Source organism: Equus caballus, chromosome 19, assembly GCF_041296265.1.
Source record: "Equus caballus isolate H_3958 breed thoroughbred chromosome 19, TB-T2T, whole genome shotgun sequence".
NCBI lineage: Eukaryota > Metazoa > Chordata > Mammalia > Perissodactyla > Equidae > Equus > Equus caballus.
This window is the reverse complement of record NC_091702.1, coordinates 41344641-41365928: the sequence shown is the minus strand read 5'-3', so window position 1 is coordinate 41365928 and position 21288 is coordinate 41344641. Positions and strand designations below refer to the sequence as shown.

The 21288-nt window shown below is 36.4% G+C and overlaps 1 protein-coding gene across 6 annotated transcripts in view; it reads left to right on the top strand.

Annotated features, from left to right (window-relative positions):
• ATP13A3 (ATPase 13A3) overlaps window positions 1-21288 on the top strand; it is an 81626-nt gene that overhangs the window by 49908 nt on the left and 10430 nt on the right. For all 6 annotated transcript variants that reach the window (XM_014732823.3, XM_070242716.1, XM_070242714.1 and 3 more), the window contains 12 exons: window positions 465-589; window positions 2037-2212; window positions 2743-2865; window positions 2945-3024; window positions 3641-3683; window positions 3772-3881; window positions 4185-4281; window positions 5205-5277; window positions 6888-7065; window positions 8427-8614; window positions 13834-13922; window positions 20210-20290. In XM_014732823.3, the coding sequence (XP_014588309.2) occupies window positions 465-589; window positions 2037-2212; window positions 2743-2865; window positions 2945-3024; window positions 3641-3683; window positions 3772-3881; window positions 4185-4281; window positions 5205-5277; window positions 6888-7065; window positions 8427-8614; window positions 13834-13922; window positions 20210-20290 (1363 nt within the window). The remainder of the gene's footprint in view (window positions 1-464; window positions 590-2036; window positions 2213-2742; window positions 2866-2944; window positions 3025-3640; window positions 3684-3771; window positions 3882-4184; window positions 4282-5204; window positions 5278-6887; window positions 7066-8426; window positions 8615-13833; window positions 13923-20209; window positions 20291-21288) is intronic.

Here is a 21288-nt window from a genome sequence, read left to right as displayed (position 1 = left end):
ATTTCGTCAGACTTGATAATGAATCCAGTATAACTGTATCAAATGTTCTTGTGGTACAGATTTTTCCTTTTCTCTTAACATTTAAATTAGGGTATGCTGTATGGGGGACAGTAGAGAATAGATTTATTTATGCTTATTCGTTTTGTGGGTAGGATACAAGATGAATATTCCTTAGTACTAGAAGTGTTCAGTGTCTTAGCAAAATTATACATTTCTAAATGATCCTTATATTCCTATGTTTCAAAGGGTAAAATTTAATTTCAAAATGTATTTTTTGGAAATTATTTTTCCAGATTTAAAGTTTTTTAAATATTGAACTCATAAACTTACACTTTTATGGCTTATTCAGCATGTAAAATGTTTTAATATATAATTTATGACTTTTAAATTGTTTTATCAATATAGAGTGAGCATACCTGTTCTCTTGACTAAACGATTATGTGTTAAAATTTTTTTTTCTGCAGAGATGCCATTGAAAACAACATGGATTTTATGGGCTTAATTATAATGCAGAACAAGTTAAAGCAAGAAACCCCTGCAGTACTTGAAAATTTGCATAAAGCCAACATTCGCACTGTCATGGTCACAGGTTAGACTTTATAGAACGACATAGAAAAAATGAAGTGTGACTCTTAGAGTTCAAATTATATAATATTGAGGAATGATTTATTTATAAAAGCGTATCATTTGGTGACTCCGTCCTACGTTGTCCTATTTAAGCTCTGAATATTTTTCCAAAGTGTAAGGTGAATTTGCAATACTCTTGAGATCATTTGAAGATTTGTTTTCTCTACTAGAATAGAAGATTCTTGATGGTTAAAAGTATGTTTTACCCATTTGGGGTCTTCTGCAGTTTTTAGAACTATGCCAGATGCATGGAAAATGATTAATAGATCTCTGTTAGAATTATATTTATGTGTATAAGATAGTTTATTATCATTGCTTGAATGTATAGTAGTGAAAACAGCCACTGTTTGTTTTTGTTTTTTGACTGTTACATCTAAGTGATTCTCCTGGTGTTATTATACTGCTGATAATATTAGGTAATTTCCATGGCTTAGCTGTGTGAAATCGTGGCAGCACTTAAGTATTTTTTCCTTAGCAAATAATCAGATTTCAGATATTCGTTTTATGGAATTTATGTATTCAGTAAGAAGTATGTGGAAAAGGCCTGTGTACTTTTTATGTTTTAGACTCAGATCTATCTTATAGCATCCTTATTACCATATAGCTGAAGTAAGTAACTTATTAGCATCCCAGCAGTTCTTGGTTCTAATGACTCCCCCTTCAAAGCACTGTGTCCCTGCCCCTCTTTCTGCCATGACAGACTATGGCTCTGTGTCCCAAGGTGGTCTGTCTGGTCACGAGAAGACCCCCTTGGAAATACTGTGTGGGAATTGGGGAAGAAGTAATATTGCCCTTCAGTTCTGGTAGCCGTGGGCTCCCCAGACCTTTGCCTGTTTCTCCCCTAAGTTTATTTTTTCTTCTCTTGATCTGGTCCTTGCAGTGCTTCTCCTCAGTTCTTTGCTCGCGTGACTGAGACGTTGTCTTCCTTGCTTCTCTTTACTTGTAAAGATTGTATTCTTGTAATGTTGCTTATCTTTCTGTTTTGTGTAATGTTGCCTTTGTAGTTCTGTTTTTCTGTGATGTCGCTCTAGTATTCTTGTACAAACCACTACTCAGTCCTAGGTTATTTAGCAGCTGTTTATTGAGCACCTCCTCTGTATGTCGTGCTGTCCCTGGTGTTGAGTGGGTACTGCTAGTGTATGACTTCAAAAGATTAAGAATGAATTCAGCTTTAAAGTTGTTGAGACTGTTCTGACTATTTAGCGTACATGTGCTTGAATTTTTTGAGGCTTCCTTTAGTAAGTGTGTCCTGATTTTGTTGTTTTTAAACTCCAAGAGCATGACCATACAGTGTCTTCATTTTGCCCAGCCCAGTCATGGGGGCTATAGTAGATTCTCAGTAAGTACTTGTTTAATATGTTCGTGTTTCCATTTTAATTTTCATGTATTTTCAATATTTTGAAAATTAGGTGACAACATGTTGACTGCTGTCTCTGTGGCCAGAGACTGTGGAATGATACTACCTCAGGATAAAGTTATTATTGCTGAAGCATTACCTCCAAGGGATGGGAAAGTTGCCAAGATAAACTGGCATTATGCAGACAGCCTACCACAGTGCAGTAATTCATCAGCAATTGACTCGGAGGTACTGTCGAGATGTGGTTTCCCTTTTGAAGCTTTGCTTGTTTGAATTTAGCCTGAAAAAATAAAAAGTGGTTCATTAAAACAAAACAAAACAAAAAATAAATGAAAATAGAACCCCGGGCCATCTCCTCAGAAATTCTGATTCATTAGGACTGGGGTAAGCCCAGGAATCTCAATGTTTAAATTTTGATATTTAGCCAAATGCAAGAAGCACAGTTTTAAAGGATGAGAATCCCAAATATTTATCCTATTTTAAAAGTAGTGATAAATGATGCAAGTGGTCCATAATATTCAGCTCAGTTATCTTTTCAAATTGAAGCTATTTAGCCTTCCTTAATTTTTTTTAGATAAACATTATAGATAGATTACCTTAAAATTGAATTTCCTTTTGCTTTCAATAAATATTAAACCCTCAGTGTCTTGTGTAAAATATCAAATGAAAGAATTCAGTTTTGGATCAAACATGTTTAAAGTAGGATTGTGTTCCTTGGTTTGGCTGCCTAAATAGTCTTCTGAATGTCTCATACACAGGATATTCCAATGAAATTGGTCCATGATTGCTTAGAGGATCCACAAGTGACTCGTTTTCATTTTGCAATGAGTGGAAAATCATTTGCAGTGATACTGGAGCATTTTCAAGAACTTGTTCCTAAGGTTAGTGATTTGGGTTTATGTATGTGTTCACATGAATACATTGTGAACAATATTTTAAAGAAATCCATATTTTTTCCAGTTGATGTTACATGGCACTGTGTTTGCTCGTATGGCACCTGATCAGAAGACGCAGTTAGTAGAAGCATTGCAAAATGTAGAGTGAGTATTTGTGGTGGTGTTTTTTAAAATTTTTATGAATTGTAGTTTCATTTTCAAACCCAGAAAAGTAACTATTTCATGCATATATAATTATCACCTATGAGATAGGTGGTAACTTTGTGTCTCTTTAGAAAAGACTCATGGGCTTATTGATTTAGCTGAAGTACAATATCAACAATTCTTTTTCTAGGTAATATCTGTGGTGTGTAGAGTTCATTCTCTCAGCTTGATGGATGCAACTTTATAGTTTTAGTAAAAAATTATTTCAGGTTTTTAAAGGAGAAATCTTTACTGACAGCCCTAAAAGTAACTGTTCTAAAGACTATACAGCCCAAGTCCTTTGCTCTAGAGGTTAGGAAATTGAGATGTCAAAAGTGATAAACTGATTTGCCCATCTTGTGACACAAAAAGGACAATAAACCAGGTCATTTGACTTGCAGGCTAGTGCTATTTGCAAAGCAACATTCCTGTAGTCATTGTAATGATAAGATTCATTAGTTAAACTGGGGGAATCTTGGTCAGTTAGCTGTTTAAAATACTGTATTGGAGAACTCTTAAGTTAAATGTTGTGTATTTTAAGAAATTAATCAATCTTAACATAATTTTTATTTCTTAGTTACTTTGTTGGGATGTGCGGTGATGGTGCAAATGACTGTGGTGTAAGTATAGTTTTTGTGGTTTCTAGTTCTTTCTCTAGCCTAAGTCCCATTCACAAAACTTAACCAGTTTTCTTCTTCAAACCATTAGGCTTTGAAGAAAGCACACGGAGGCATTTCCTTATCAGAGCTTGAGGCTTCGGTGGCATCTCCCTTTACCTCCAAAACTCCTAGTATTTCCTGCGTGCCAAATCTTATCAGGTAGTACAAATTGAAAATTTCCCATTATCTCTTGGTAGCTTGCTCAATAATATAGGAAAAAATTATCATAGAATGTAATATGAATTTGTTTAATGCTGTATTAGTATATTTGATTTGTAACTTAGTCGCAACAGATTGATTGCCGCTCCTCATCTCTTCCACTTCTGCTTTGGCGTATTTCTCTTGGTAGAAAAGTGCTTTGTTGTAGCTGCTGAATGTTATGTTCACCTGTCAAGATGGAATTGCGGTTTGGAGGGGGAGTTTAAAGTGCTTTTGTTCACCTGCCAACGTTTCCTTTTACAGGGAAGGCCGGGCTGCTTTAATGACTTCGTTCTGTGTGTTTAAGTTCATGGCTCTGTACAGCATTATACAGTACTTCAGTGTCACACTGCTGTATTCCGTGAGTACTGACAGCGCCTTCAGGGATGCCGCTGGGCGTGAAGAGATTTAGATTAAGATATCGGGCAGGTGTTATGTTTGATTTTGAGTGCATTCATTACATAAGTAGCATGTGTAAGTTTTCCTTTACTGTGTTTTGAGTAGCAGATTGAAAATCTCATTAATCTGGAATAGCGTTTTCTTTAAGGCTAACAACTGTGGCTGAAGCCTTGTGAGTGTAAGTTGGTCGTGTTCTTTTTTTGCCTTTAGTGCAGGTTGGATGTCTTTCTCTGACAGCTCTTCAAAACGTTAGGCTGTGACACATTTCAGAATTGCAGTTAACTTTGCTACAAAGTGCTAGAAATTTATAGGGAAGGGCCAGAATGAGAAAAGATGTTTTAGCAATAATTTATAGGATTTTATGCTTTTGGAGAAAAAGTGTAAACGGTGGTGTCCGTAGGTACTTCATCGGATTTTATGATTGACAGGATCTCACTTTAGATTTTTCTCTCAGTGAACATTGGTGACATCCCAAGGAATCTTTGTGAACTGTCCCTGTTCACCATTTGTGGAAAGTATCAGGAGGGATAGTGTTAGATATTAAGGAAGCTTCAAGATGCATATTTTTAAGAATGTTCAATATTGTGAGTAAAAGTTTGTGTTTTTGTTTTGCTTAAAAACTTTTAAAAGGTTTTCATTGAATGAATTTTTCGGCGATGCCTTTTATATTAATATGTTAAATTGAATATTTGCAAATATATGTTATTTCACTAATTTCTAAGGCAAACATAGTTCAGTTTTTAAGCAGATCTAAGTGTCGTTTTAAAGTTGTCATTATTGGGGGAAAAATCACTGAAACCAGGGGGGAAAAATACTAAAACCTGGGGAAAATGGTATAAAAATAGTTCCTGAAAACTAATTGTGTTTTGCAAATTACTTCTGTAGATCTTAAGTAACCTAGGAGACTTCCAGTTTCTCTTCATTGATCTGGCAATCATTTTGGTAGTGGTATTTACAAGTGAGTATTTTGTTCCTGATTTCAAAGCATATGAAATTCTGATGTGACTTATTAAACTTTGGTAAATTTACATCAACAATTGTAACATAGCGTATACCTTTCCAAATTCCCTGTAAATATGTTCTTTTATTATCAGTTGTTTATGTTTTGCCCTATTTGTTATATTGTTCTCTCACCATTTTTTTCCTGAAGTATTTGAGAATAAGTTTGTGTTATCATGCCTCTTTGCCTCTGAATATTTTGGTATATATTGCTTAAAAATAAAGCCATTCTCTTATATAACTAAACACAGTTACAAAGATCAGGAAATTTAACATCAATACATTGTTATCTAACCCAGCCCATGTTTAAGTTCTGTCGTATGTCCCAATAATGCCCTTTATACCTATCTTTTTCCCTAGTCCAGGACCTAATCCAGGCTCGTGGACTTCGTTTAGTTATCCTGTCTCTTTGGTCTTCTTGAATGCAGAATAGTACATCAGCCTTTTTGGGGGGGCTTCTTGATGTTAACATTTATGAAAGAAGATAGACCAGTTATACGGGTTTGTCTGATGTATTCTCATTAGACGCAGGCTGTGAATTCTTGGCAGGAATATCACAGAAGTGATGCTGTGTCCTTCTAGGTACATCAGATAAGGAAACACAAGATGTTGGTTTATTATAGTATTGGTGGTTAGCATCAAATTAAATAATGATGGTAATGAGATATGACCCATCTAATAAAAAAAATTCCTAAGTCCATACTGAAAATGAATAAATAAATAATTGGGAGAGAAGGGAAAGCTATTCCTTATAATAAAATGCTAACTAATAAATATAGAAGGAATGATGGACTTAGACCATGAAAAGACCCTGGTCTTATTGACATTTTAGGCCAGATAATTCTTTGTTGTGGGGGACATTGTAGGATGCTCACCAGCATCTCTGGCCTCCGCCCAACTAGTTGCCAGTAACACTTCCCCAGTGTGACAACCAAAAGTATCTCCAGATACGGCTGAGAGTGACTGAGTTAGACCGTTGTCAGTGGATGCTAAAACTAGTGAATGAAAGTTTGATGAGGACTGGGATTTTTACGCAATCTCAGTATCTTTTTATAAATTACCTCTTTACAGAAAGAAAAATAGAAACTTTACAGTGGAGAAACTTGGTGGGCACCACCTCAATAAGCAATCAAAGCCTTGTTTAATGTCACTGTTATGTTTATATAGCTTCAAACTTCTGTTAATGTCTTAAAAGGAAGAAATATGTATAATTTTAGTTGTAGCTTTGTGATTAAAGATTCAGAAATAAATTCTCACTTATACATGTAAGGGTGGTGATTAATCTAAGAGTTTAGATGCTTTAGTATTCTTTTTACTTGTACTGGTGTTTCCTCTGAATTTCAACAGATTACTGTAAAAAGTACTCATGAGGCATTTTTGGAAAAGCCTAAACTGTTAATTTTTACAGAATATTTAAATATGTATAATATCTGGCTTGGTTTTGGGACATTTTTCATATTAAAGATTTATTAGATGATTTTTTAAAGTTCCTAAGTGAATCTGATTACGTATTTTATAGTGACAAATTAATTTAGATACAAACCTTTCCTCTTTTTCTTCTCAATATAGTGAGTTTAAATCCTGCCTGGAAGGAACTTGTGGCACAAAGACCACCTTCAGGTCTTATATCTGGGGCCCTTCTCTTCTCCGTTTTGTCTCAGATCATCATCAGCATTGGATTTCAATCTTTGGGATTTTTTTGGGTCAAGGAGCAATCTTGGTATGAAATATGGCGTCCACAATCAGAGTACGTTGGTTAATTTATTTTAAAATTTTGTAGAATGTGTGTAACATATACACATATAAAAATAAGTCTAAAAATTTATATAAAAGTTTACATGCAGCTTGATTAAGTACTTAAAAAATTTGGCCTCTATTTGACTTTATGTCATGTAGGAAGATGGTCAGGAAGGGTCCTAATAATCACTACCACGATGAGGACATGGGGCTGGTTTCTTACTTTGCTCCTGAGCCTTGCTTTCCTAATCTGTCAAATGAGAAAGTTGAAATTAATCACTAGAGCCTCTTCTAAACCCAGAATGTTTGTGCTTCTACCTTTTCTAGCCCTAGTTTAGGAAATGACATTTTAAAACCTAAAATTTTAAAAAGGTCCTTAGTGCTTCTCCTATTTTTTAATTAAGTAAACATGTAAGCTATTTACTAAGGTAATTTTGTAGAATTAAGTTTTCAGATGCAAACATTTATTTTTAGTTTACTTGATTAAGGGAGATTATTTGCCTTTAAAAATTTAAGAAACTTAGCATTGCCGTTTGCCTGTGCTTATTGTAGTTGATGTTTTAGTAATGGCTCTTGAGTACTTCTCATTCTTGGTTCTTATGCATGGTTGACAGTCCTGCCCAAGTGGAAGTAGATGAGAGAGCCATAGCTCGAGGACATTGAGGGCCATCTCAATGCCAGGTGCTTTCTAGACAGTTATTTACACAAGTCATCTTATTTATTCCCCACAGGAACCCTGTGATGGAGCAGGTGGTATCCACTTAGGGGTTAAGACATGGGCTCAGAAATTAAATAGTATTTCCTCACTTATAGCCAAAAAGTGGTAGAGCTAAGGTCAAACCCAAGGTCTCTTTATCTTTACTATGCTGAAATTACTGCAAAAATTTAAAAAGTGAAGGGGGTTTAATAAAGTGAGGGGGTAGGGCTGGCCCCGTGGCCGAGTGGTTTAGCTCTCGCCCTCCGTTTCAGCAGCCCGGAGTTTCTGTCAGAGCGGACCTGGCACCGCTCATCAAGCCGTGCTGAGGCGGCGTCCCACGTAGCACACCCAGAGGCACTCACAACCAGCATGTACAACTGTGTTCTGGGGGGCTTTGGGGTGAAGAAGAAAGGAAAAAAAAAAAGTGAGAGGGGCTTACTACTTAATGAAGTTTCTTCCAGTTTTTTATCTGATTGGAGTGTGACTAAAGAGAAAAAACCCTTCTACCCTTTTACCTGTTCTTTGTAGCTCACCTTGATGTTACTGGGTCTCGGGCTGTGAGCGGCACCTTATTTCTCTTTGTGTTATGGTAGTGATTCAAGGCAGTTAAGGTTGGTTTCTTTGGGGAAATGGGTATTGTGCTTAGTAATGTGAAATTTTTTTGTGTGTTTTAGTGCTTGTAATACAACAAGAAGCCTACATTGGAATTCTTCAGATTTGTACAATGAAACCGAAATTGATTCACGGAATATACAAAATTATGAAAATACCACAGTGTTTTTTATCTCCAGTTTTCAGTACCTCATAGTGGCAATTGCCTTTTCGAAAGGAAAACCCTTCAGGCAACCTTGCTACAAGAATTGTAAGTTTGCCATTTATTGTGATTTCTGTCCTGGTTCCCTTCTTTAAAAACAATGTAAGAAGAGTAGCATTAAAACTGTCCTTTCAAAGAAAAATAGATCTTCACAAATAGAATAAACCTAGTGATTTAGATGTTTACTGTCTTGTTTTGTTCTCATGGTAGCTGCCACCCTAAAGTTTAAAAATAAAGCCACTAGTTCTAAACATTCCTGGTTTTCACATCCTATTACTTCTGGCTCCAACTTTTATTTTTACAACCCATTGCAGCGAGAGTTAGAATTAGAAGCAGGAACAGAGCTTCCTCAGTTGGAACAGTGGGTATCATACTTTCCTTCTGGGTGGTCTGCACAGCACCAGCTCTCTTTTCCTCATTTTTGACCCTGGTGCAGCCTGTATTCACCTGGAATTCTTCATTTTTGTCACCTTTGCATCCACTGCAGAAGGGGCCAGTAGAATGGAGGCTTGTGCCTATGTAGATTGTCTGCTATGGCAATAGGAGATAGCATTGTGATTGATCAAAATTAAGGTTTATGGGGGAAAAAATTATTTATTATATATACATTGCCAGTTTTTTAAAAATTGAGAATATACTAATTAATATATTAGAACAACTTAATTTTTTTCCATATAGAACTTTAGACTTTTGCAGTATCTTGGAATGAATAGTAGTTATTCTTGGGTTGTAGTTGTGGAGAAATGCCACTGTTCTGGTTGGCAAGTGTCAGGTCACAGATTTCGGTATGTCGTAGGAGTAACAACTATTAGCATCTCTGTGTCAGTTAGAGTTTACAAAGCATTTCACGTACATTATCTTATCTGTTTTTTACTTCTCCCCTATGTGGCTTGTAGGTTTTATTACTTTCTATTTTGGACAGGTAGGACTGTTCAAATATATGTATCAATAATACTGAAATCTGTTTTTGCTTTTTCTTTTTTAAAAAGAACTCATATTTCCTATCTAACAAATAGAAGCTATGTTACTGAGAACCATATTAGAACTTTGCTGTGGGACGAAAAGCTTTCCCTGCAAGGTTTATCAATATACTTGTGAGAGACTTCGTAATTAAAGTTAACTTATTATGAGGTGAACTTAATCATTAAAGTTGATATACATGTTTTATTTTTAGTTCAATATTTTTAAATTTCAAGGAAATATTGAGCATGCCAAGGGTAGCTAACACATCTATCAAAGAATAATACTTTGTTTACATAAAGAAAACTGGTGTTCAGACTGGTTGGTAAGCCAGACAGTCACATCAGGAAAGTTAATTTTAGAGATCTAAGTAAATCCACCCTCTCCATACTTCTCCAATTGAAAAAAGAGACTATTAGTTGCCTGTTTTGCTTTTTTCTTTTTTTTAAAGATTGGCACCTGAGCTAACAACTGTTGTCAATCTCCTCTTTTTTTTTCTGCTTTTTCTCCCCAAATCCCCCAAGTACATAGTTGTATATTTTAGTCGTGGGTCCTTCTAGTTGTGGTATGTGGGATGCCACCTCAGCGTGGCGTAATGACTGGTGCCATGTCTGCGCCCAGAATCCAAACTGGTGAAACCCTGGGCCGCTGAAGCGGAGTGTGCGAACCTAACCACTCAGCCACGGGGCTGGCCCTGGTTGCCTGTTTTTTAAATACATCTTTTTTATTATTTGGAAAACTTCAAAAAAATTCAGGTTATTTTATATTTCCATTTACTTTGAAATTGGCTTGAATAATAAACTCTATTGTTGATCACTGGACTATTTTTTTTAAAACGTGTTTTAGAAATTATATTTTAGCAAAAATATAGCCACAAAACCTTTGTCTTCACTATAAGCAGCTTGTGCATGTCTGTTAGTGGATAAACAGAAGTGCATACTGTCATAAAAGGTCTCCTGAAAAATACAATAGAAATAATAAAGTCAACATATACATATCTTGCTAGTTTTCACAGCTTGTTTTTTGTCTGTCATTGGAGTCCCCTAATCTTGGAATATAGTTGTTACTGATAAGTAAAGAAAGGAAAATAGAAAATAAGAAAAGACAGAAATAAAGTATAACTGTATGAAGTAATATACAGTGTCGAGTGTAAATCTAGATGGAAATGAATGGGGGAAGGTTAAGGCTTCAGTGGAGCTGACATTAGCTTCTTGTTTTCTCCTACAGAACAGACGGTTAACTGTTGTTTGTTAGGACCTGCTAGTTGCTGTTCTCTATATCTAAACAGTGTAATGTATTAGATCTATCTTGAGATTATTATTTTTAAAAAGTAATTTCAATGTTAGGCATTTTAGGCATTGTCTTCAGAGGTTTTTGCTCTCTTCTGGTTCAGTTTGATTCTAAATAAAATCTAATTTCAGTCAGTGGTTATCCATTTTCAACTTTAGCTTAGCCCAGTTATATTTTGTTGTTTGACTATGCTGTCGTTTCAAGGGCCATGATGATATGGACTTAATTCTTACACTCTCATTTAACTAGATGTGATTTCTGGCCTTTGGCTTCAGTTTTTGCTACAATTTCTTACTTGATCCCTACAATTTACTGCTTGTGAAATCCAAGTGCTCTGAGTCTCTGAAGGCATGATTACTGAACTGCCAGCATGCTTCCATTTCGGGCCTTTGTGTTTCTTCCCTGTTCATCTGCCATGGCTGAATTGGTTGGAGCAGATACCTAGAGGCCCTGCAGGATACGGTGGCCTTTTAAAGACAAGTAACTGAGTGAGGAAGGGGGCTAGGAATAAAAAGACTTGGAATTTGTAGTTACGTGTTGGAAAATCCCAGTTAGTAATTTTAAGGAAGGAATGAGAGAGGAATATATCAGAGCCATAGACGAGTACTGTGGGTTTATTTACTTTATGGTAGGTTTTATTTTTGAGTCACTTAACTAAGGGGAATATGAACGAAATCCTCTATGGTGCCTTATTTTGATGCCATGTTCTGTCAAAAGGATCTGAGATCATTAACAACAAATCTGTGATGCCATAAGCTGAGACATGTTTAATAATAACTTCAGTTTACATATTGCTTTGCATGTTAAGTGCTTAAATCTACTCTTTTCTGCATGATCCTCATATCCCTAATTTATAGTTAAAATAATTTGACCCTGAATGACTTGTTCATATTCACAAAGCTTTGTGACAGAATCTAAAACAGAATCTAAATCTTTAAGTGAAGGAACGTTCTCCCCTAGCCCCCAAGCACCACCAACACAGCATTTGTTTCGATAGCTGAGGGTGAAGGGTGTTAGCTGCACTTGAGTAGGGTTACTGAGGAGTTGCTGACAATGCCGGGAGAGCCCAGGAGCTGAGAGCATCGTCTACTAGAAACTCACACCTGTCTAGGATGAATAACGGATTTTTCTATTCTTGGTTGAAATCCTTATTATCTTTTCACTTTGGTGGTTATATAAATCTGCCGGCCCTCCACCTCCCCTGTCAAATTCTTTTGAGTATTGCCACTTTTTCTCCCCTGGCTAAACAAAGGAAAGATTCAATTGTTTATTTTCTCCTTCACAGGGAAATCTTGGCAGAGTTTTAGAGGTGTGATCCTTAAAGGGGGTGGCTCTAGGAGAAAGACAGATGAAAATTTGAGAAGCACTGTTGAGGTAGATGTAAGAAGTTTCTGAGCCCGAGTAACTGTTTTTTTCCTGGCAGTGTGTCAGGAACTAGATTGCAAATCTATTTTTGCTTATAATTGTAAAAATGCAATAGGATTTGAAAAGGCAAATTCATTTCTCCATTCATTATGGACTATTACTTTATTGAAACAAAACTTTTTCTGTCTCCATGTCTGTCTTTGGTATTTGTATTCTGACCATTTCTTTTTGTCCTTTTTCTGATTTTTTTGGTCTTTTTTTGTTTATGAACTTCTAACTAGCATTTTCCACCTTTTTTTAACTGACCATAATAACTATTTGAATATATAACTTAAGTATTACTTAGTTGCTGCATTTGTTGAATAGAATGTTATGTTTCCTGTTTGCAATTTAGTAGGATGTTTTAAAAAGAAAAATCTAGAAAAAATTGCTGTTTTATCTAACATAGGCCCCAAAATTTTGATCCTGTTGGTCAGTGGCTCATAGTAAACAAGTTTTCTCACTTTTGGCTTGAATGTTAGTGTAACTTTCAACTCAGTGCTACTAGAACAATAAATGTATGTATTAATATATATATAAAACAATACATATATAAAAAACATAATATTTGTTTCTATAGAACAATAAATACTGGCCTGTAGTTTCAAACTGACATATTAACAAAGTTTATATTTACAAATGACTCCCACATTTAAAAATAGTATTGAGAGCCATCCATCATTTACAGTCCATAAAATAGAATACTGACTCCCTTTCCCAATCTGAAAGCGTCATGATAGAGTTTTGGTCATATGTGGTGTCAGTAAAGTTTGATTTGTAGCTGACCTCAAATAGGAGCTTGTAAATAAATATCCAGACCAAAGAAAGAAGGGGAACAAGGTAGGCGCTATCAGTGTAATTGGGAGATTTCTGAGCCTCTCTTGTGGTTCGTTGTGTGGAGCATGCTTGTACGTGTGCAAGTTTCTGCGTGTATGCACACAGTCACAAAATGGCCATGAGCAAGGAGTTTTATTTTTGAATTAGGAAAGTGTTAACAAAGTACTGTGGAATTTACCATTTCTAGCTACCACTTCAAGCCACAGGGTTAGCCCACATTTAAAGTAGTAAATCAACTCAGTTTCTGGGCTTCTTAGCTAAGTTTTCTGTGGAAATATTTTCACAGAGCAAGTCAATGAAAAAGTAGGATTCACTTAACAGAAATATACTTATATTCAACTTAGAATGCCTTTATTTAGGATTATAACATATCTAATACTGAGAATGTTGTTCAGCATTTTTATAATCAACGATAATTGTCATTGCATACATATTTTAAATGATAATCTCATTTTGCCGTATATAGTCTAGTCTCCTATTTGTGAATTATATATTGGCTTGATTATCTTATAAAGTAACCGTCTATCTGGGACAAATACAAATAAATCTTCATAAAGGTCTGTCTCTTATTTTTATAAATGCTGATTATTTTCACATCACGTAAATGAATCCTTTGCGCTGAATGATATCACACCCTAGGCACGTACTTTGTATACTTCATTAACCTAAATAGAAGATTCAAAAGCAAATTTAGGATTGACGGAATACCAGTTGTTATTGTATGCCTTTTTATTTAAAGGAACTTCCTAATTTAATTGTTTTCCTTTCTTTTCCAGATTTTTTTGTTGTGTCTATGATTATTTTGTATGTTTTCATATTATTCATCATGTTGCATCCAGTTGCCTTTATTGACGAGGTTCTTCAGGTAAGGCTCCAGCAAATCAGTTGTTACTGGTTGTCTGAGGAATGATAGTGTCTGGGGTAGCAGTAGTAAGACAGTAATAGAAAAATGACACATTAGTGTTGCATGAAATTTACACAGCCAGTCAGACTTCTGCATTTTTGCTGGGGCTGAAGACCAAGCCCCTTCCTCTGCTCTTGTGAAAGGGGAAGGAGACTAAACTGCCTATGTGTCTTTTTTCCAGCCTCTCTTCTTTCCAGATTTTCTAAGATGCATTTATATTAACCCAGAGGTACCCTAAAAATCATAAAGAATGTAATAAAAACAGAAGCTTTTATTGACTCTACCTGTTATTTTACTTTTCTTTCCTGTTTCTTCAGTCTTTGCTACTAGTTCTATTTCCTTTTGTCTGCAAACAAATTAAATGCCCCTTCGTCTTTAAAAATAAGAAACTTGGATCCCATGATCTGATCTGTCCTTTATTGACCTACTCCATCTGCACCTGCTGCATCTTCTTCACTGTCCATTGAATTCTTAATTCTTCTTTTCATTAAAAACTCTATGAATTTTACTTGTTTTATGTAAAAGAATATGCACAAACATTTAAGTTGTTAAGCATAAAAGAGGTAAAATAACACCCATGAGTCCATCATCCAACTTAAAAAAGGTAGCATTAGCAACACTAGCAAGGAGCTGTTGTGTACTTTTCTCCAAGCACCCCGAGGGAACCACTATTCTAATTTTTTACCCAATTGCCTTGCTTTGCATCATACGCTTACCATATATGTGTGAAGTCATAAAAAATAATTTTGCTTGCTTTTGAACTTGATACTATCATGCTATCCATTTTTCTGTGACTTGCTTTTCCCCAACATCATCCATGTTGACATCCATGTTTCACTGCTATATAGTACTCCACTATAGGAATATACTATAACTCATCTCTCCGTTCTCCGTTGGTAAATAGTTGGGTTGGTTATAGTCGTTTCCTGTATTAACAGTGCTGCTGTGAACATTCTTGTCCATGTCTCTTAGTGTATGGGAGTGAGTAATGACATACCAAAGAGTAGGGACGGGGGTGGTATGGTACATCCCAGGTATAAGCAATGAAGGGGCGGTGCCTTGCTGTAGAGAATTTAAAAACAGCAATAAAGCCCACTACAAGTGCATCTGCTGTTAAATATCACCATGTGCTTGGAATTGTAAACACTATCTGGGGTAGAATACTCCTTCTGTTACTTGGTACATCACCAGGGGTAAAGGGTTCCTCTGGTGTGTTCTAGTGTAATTCTGAGCATGTCCTCTTCAGCTTTCTAAGACGTGCCCATTTGTTTTCCACAGTGCTTGTACCAATTTACACTTCTATCAGCATATGAGATCTGTTGTTCCACCTCATTGCCAACAATGGCATGGATGTGAAGTGTCTAACGGATGTAAAATGTTATATTTTGATGGCTTTAATATGCTAATTATGTTAATTTTACATTGCTAATGGGATAGAGCATTTTCTTTTTCTTTTAAAGAGTGGCACCTGAGCTAACATATGTTGCCAATTCTTTTGTTTATCTTCCCCAAAGCCCCCCAGTATATAGTTGTATATTCTAGTTGTAGGTCCTTCTGGTTGTGCTATGTGGGATGCTGCCTCAACATGGCCTGATGAGTGGTGCCATGTCCGTGCCCAGGATGGGAACTGGTGAATCCCTGGGCTGCTGAAGCAGAGTGTGTGAACTGAACCACTCGGCCACGGGGCCAGCCCTAGGACTGGCATTTTCATGTGTTTATTGGCCACTTTTATTTCCCCTGTGGGTTGCCTATTCATGCCTTCTGCCTATTTTTTCTGTTAGGATGTTGTCTTTTTCTTACTTATTTTTAGCAGTTCCTAATATTTTGGCTATATATGTGACATATATCTTCTTCCAGTTTGTGGCTTATCCTTTTGCTTTATTTAGAATATGTTTTTTAAAAACAATTTATAATTTTACGGTAGTCAAGCTTAACAATTGTTTTATGTTCTGTGCTTTTTATATCTTGGTTTGGCAGACTTGTCTATCTCATGGTTTAAAGATATTCCATTCTCATAGCTAGTCTTTAATCCATTTGGAATTAATTTTATGGATAGCCTTTGAGATGGGGATCAAATTTCTTTATTTTATTTCTTGAATACCCATTTGTCTCAGCATTATTTATTGAATAGTCTCATCTTTTCCCACTGATCCTTCAGTGATGCTTCTGTCCTCTATCAGTTTTCCATATATATAACTATCAGCCAAAGAGAGATTCTGTATTTTCTTCTTTAGTTCTCTTTCTTTCTCTGTGCCAGTATCACATTGTCCAAATTACTATGACTTTATAAGAAGTTTCGATGTACTGTTGGGCAGGACCCCTGTCCCCATCTCACATTGTTCATCACAGTCTTTTTTTTTTTTTTTTTTTTGGTGAAGAAGATTGGCCCTGAGCTAACGTCTGTTGCCAATCTTCCTCTTTTTGCTTGAGGAAGATTGTCACCAAGCTAATACCTATGCCACTCTTCTTCCACTTTGTATGTGGGATGCTGCCATAGCGTGGCTTGATGAGCAGAGTGTAGGTCCGTGCCTGGGATCTGAACCTGCAAACCCCAGGCTGCCAAAACAGAGCATGCGAAGTTAGCCACTATGCCACCAGGCTGGCCCCCATCATGATCTTTTTGATTATTCACGAGCTTTTCCTCTTCCATATAGATTTTAAGTTTAACTTGTCACGTATCAGGAAAAGCTCTCTTGGAATTTTTATTAGAGTTACACTAGATTTATAAATAAATTCAGGAGAACTGATTTAGTCTCGCTTTCCATGAACAACGTCTCTATCTTTCTTTAGATCTTCCTGAGTGCCTTTTAGTAAAGTCTGACAGTTTTCTCTCTGAAGGTTTTTATACAAGTTTTTGTTAGATTTATTCCTGGAGTATTATAGTTTTTGTTCCTCTGATAAGTATCTTTAAAATTAGATTTTTTGACTCTTGAATGTTAGTGTAAACAGTGCGATTATTTTGGATATTCATCTAGTATCCAGCATTCTTGTCAAACTTTATTCTTAAGTTTTTAGATTTTCTAGGATTTTCTGTTTTAGACAGTCATCATTTATAAATAACAAATATTTTGTTTCTGACGTTTCAGTCCTTATGCCTTCTGTATATTTTTCATGTCTGTTAACCATATTAATGACAGTGATGTGTTTGTCTTGTTCCCGAGTCTAAAGCGAGTACTCCTAATATTTCACCACTGAATATGTTGTGGGCTGTAGGGTTCTGCTATATACTCTTTTATCAGATTGAGGAAGCTTCCTTCTATAATGTTGTTAACATAAATAGATGTTTACTTTTATCTAATGCTTTTTCTTTACCAATTGAAATGATCACACAAGTTTTTCTTCCTGGAGAATGGTGATTTACAGTTGACTGATAATTCCAGCACTGAACTATCACTGCATTCCTAGAATAAACCCAGTTTGGTCATGATGCATTGTTTTTTACAACTTCTGAATTTGGTTTCCTATGATTTTGTTTAGGATTTTTGCTTCTGATTGCATGAGTGAGATGAGACTTAATTTTCCTTTCTTGTATGTTATTGACAGGTTTGTGCATCAAAGTTATATGAGCTTTATGGAATGAGTATCCCATGTTGTGGACTTTCCCATAATTTGATTACCCGCCTTGGATATTTAGGTTGTTTCCAGTGTTTTGCTATTATAAACAATGCCGTATTGCAAATCCTTGCACACTTCATTAAGGATAAATGTATATATAGAGGTTAAATGTGCAGAAGTAGAATTGCTTGGTCAGAGTATCTAGGATTTTAATTTTTATAAATGCTGTGTTATTGAACTTTGGAGACGTTGACAATGTATGGTCTCACCAGCAGTGTGTGAGTGCATCTGTTTCCTCACGTGCCTTGTTGAGGGATTTGGATAAGCACTTTAAGCAAAAGAAGAAAACAAAACAAAATGTTTATATTTCTCTCCTGCCGCACATGTCTCCTGCTTCACAGCTAAATTATTTCTTGAAAGAGTGCCACATTCAACTCATCTCCCATATACCCATCGCTAGTCTGGCTTCTGTCCCTGCCGTCTACTGAAACTGCCCTTGCCAAGACACTTAATAATAATTTTAAGTCCACTGGACTTGTCCCCTTCATTTTTTTCTTTTCGTCAATCTTTCTTGACTCCTCAGCAGTCTTTGACAAGTCAGCCATGCCATCATTCTTGAGACATTCCCCCTGGAATTTTGTGATGCTTTACTCTCCTCTGATTTTTTCCTCCTTCTGTGACTCCTCATTCTCATTCTCCATTGTAGTTCCAAACCTTCTGAGTGTTCCTTAAATGTTAGTGTTCCTCACATTTCTGTAATGATCCCTCGTATTATTCTATACGTTTGGGTGATCTTATCTATAGTTATGGCTTCACCTGTGGTTGCCATCTGTGTGTTGAAGACTCCCACCTTTACATCCTTAGCCTAGCTCTCCCAGCTGAGCTTTAGACAAGAGTATCCACTGACACACTGACTGTTATCTACATGGTTCACTCATCAGTTCCCTCACTCACCAGTTGTTAAAACTAAGCTCATTATGTTCTCTAAATCCTGCTTCGTCTCTTTCTTGGTACCGCTGTTTATCCAAGTCAGAAGTGTGCATGTGTGTCTTTGTCTTTTCCTTCCTTTGCATAGCCAGTCTTTTGCTAGATTCTCAAGTTTCCTTCTGAGTCTCTGTTTCTCTTTTTACTCCATTCCCATTTGCCACCTGAAAGGAAGCTGTTGTTACCTCTACTCACAACACTTCTGACACCAAATGTGTAGGGGTTTCTCCCACACCAGCCAATTCTCCAACTCTCTTGACACCAACTCGGTAGCTTAGAATTCAGTTCTGACACTAACTACGTGGACTTAGTGCAGACCCTACAGGTTCAGAGCTCAGTCCCATAAGACTATGCCTGCACTTCAGACACTAGTTCCAAGTCCCAGGTTGTCACCTGTACTTCTGATGAACCAGCTATAAATCAGGGTTCCCACATCCTCTTCTCAGGTTTGATGATTTGCTTTAATGGCTCAAAGAACTCAGGGAAACATTTGCTTATATTTACAGGTTTATTATGAAGAATATAGTAAAAGTACAGGTGACTAGCCAGATGAAGAGGTACGCAGGCCGAGGTCTGAAAGGGTTCCAAGTGCAGGCGCTTCTCTCCCTGTGGAGTTGGGATGCATCACCCTCCCAGCACATGGATCAACCTAGAAGTTCTCCAAACCCTGTAGGTTAGGGGTTTTTTAATAGAGGACTCATCACATAGGCATGATCCGTTGTTTGTTCAGTCTCTAGCCCTCTGCCCTCTCTGGAGGATGGAGGAATGGGGCTGAAAGTTCCACATTTCTAATCATGGCTTAGTCGTTTTGGTGACCAGCCCCCATCATGAAGCTATCCAGGGGCCCACCACAAGTAGCCTCATTAGAACGAAGTCCACTCCTGATACCCAGGAAATTCCAGAGGATTTAGAAGCTCTGTGTAAGACACTCCTATCACCCCCATCACTCAGGAAATTACAGGGGTTTTAAGAGCTCTGTGTCAGGAGCCAGGGACACAGACCAAATGCATGTTTTTCTTATGCCGCCCACCACTTTAGTTCAGACTGCCATTGTCTCCACATGGATCACCATAGCAGTCTCCACCCTTCAGATCCTTCTTGCTGGAGTTGTAGGCGTTTTTCTAAAACATTAGATCGTGTCAGTCCTCAGCACCTGGCACGGTCTCGTAGGCAAATATTTGCTAACTAAAAGCTTGAATGCATGAATGGGATTTTTTTTAATCTTTTATTTTTTAGGCCTTGGAAGTCAATCATAGATTTTAAAGTGAAAACTTAGATTGTATTTCTTAAATTGATCTGTACAGTTCTTTTGTGAATTTGTCTTTATAACTGTAGTTTTAAATAATACTTCATTATTAGATTGGTATCTGCCTCATTGTTTAAAGACAGGGTTTTATTTTAAAAATAGGGACTTAGTGGAAATTCATGATCTGGTAGAGTGTGGGCTTCTGCATCTGAGTGAGTAGGATTTGACTCAAGGCTCAGCCACCTTAACGTATTTTTTTAACCCTGAGTTACTTATACTTTGAGTTTTATCATCTGAAAAGTAGATATAATATCTATATTGTGGCATTGTTTAGGATTGAGTAGATAATGTATGCGAAGGTGCTTGGTACCTAATAGGGATTCAGTAAATTTGGAAATTATGATACAATGCTATAGTATCAACTTCATACTACAATTTTACGTTAAAAATTTTTGTCTTACAGATAGTGTGTATACCGTATCAGTGGCGTGTAACTCTTCTCATCATTGTTCTTGTCAATGCCCTTGTATCTATCATTGTGGAGGTAAGCACATCAGATAATCAAATGGCTTCCTTCCTTGCTGCTTTAGGATTCTTGGTGATTTCGTGGTTACGGGGGAAGAGGACAGGTAAATTATGGAAGCCCCCAAAGAGTTTGTTTCATTTTAGTTAAATTCATTAGCCTTTTCTTCTGACTTTTGTGATGAGCTGATAGTAGTCATATTAATCTTATGACTTAGCCGCACTCATATAGAGAGGAGAAAATAAGCAGTGAAGTAGCAAAAAGTAATGATTGATAGAAAGGAGAGAAGATTGGTTTTCAGGTGACACATAAACTGGTAAACCAGTGGCCATGAAATCAGAGTGGGCAGGTTCCACACCGGTCCTGTGATGTACAGTAAAATCTCCTGTTTAAGGAATGGGGGGGCTTTCTCTGTGAAATATAGTAAATAGTAATAATAAGAGAGCTTATTGAAAGTATAAAACAATGACCATTATTAGCTTATCTCAGCATTGATTACTGGAACTTCCTCCTTGGTGTTTACTTTTAAGTTTCCTCTAGAAGTCCTAAGTGCTCTTTGGCCCGTTGTATATTATATAGTTATTCTCCTAGTAGGATTGTCTTTAGGTCGGCTTCTCTAAAGCAGCTAGTAAGTTCTCATTTGCTGCTTATTAATAAAATTTTGTCTGTTCTCAGAACTGTTGTAATTCAATCCTACAGTAGCAATATATGAATTGGAAGAAGGAGATAAACAGTTGTTATTTTTAAGTTAAGGGTTTCGTAGGGTAGGCTTTTGAATTAAAGTTAGGTAATTTGTGGGAAAATGTGTATACTTTAGTGATCATAGTTGTAGACTTAGAAATTAAGCTTGATTTGTTATCTTTTTAAAAGATGACTTGGCATTTAAATTTGGGCCATAGAGTGGGCAGCATGGACATTATGGTACTGATCTTTTTAAGTTGCCCCGTGCAATGTATTTTTGCTATTTTGTGGACACTAGAAAGCATATCCAAGATACTGTATTTTAAAAGTTTTTCTTT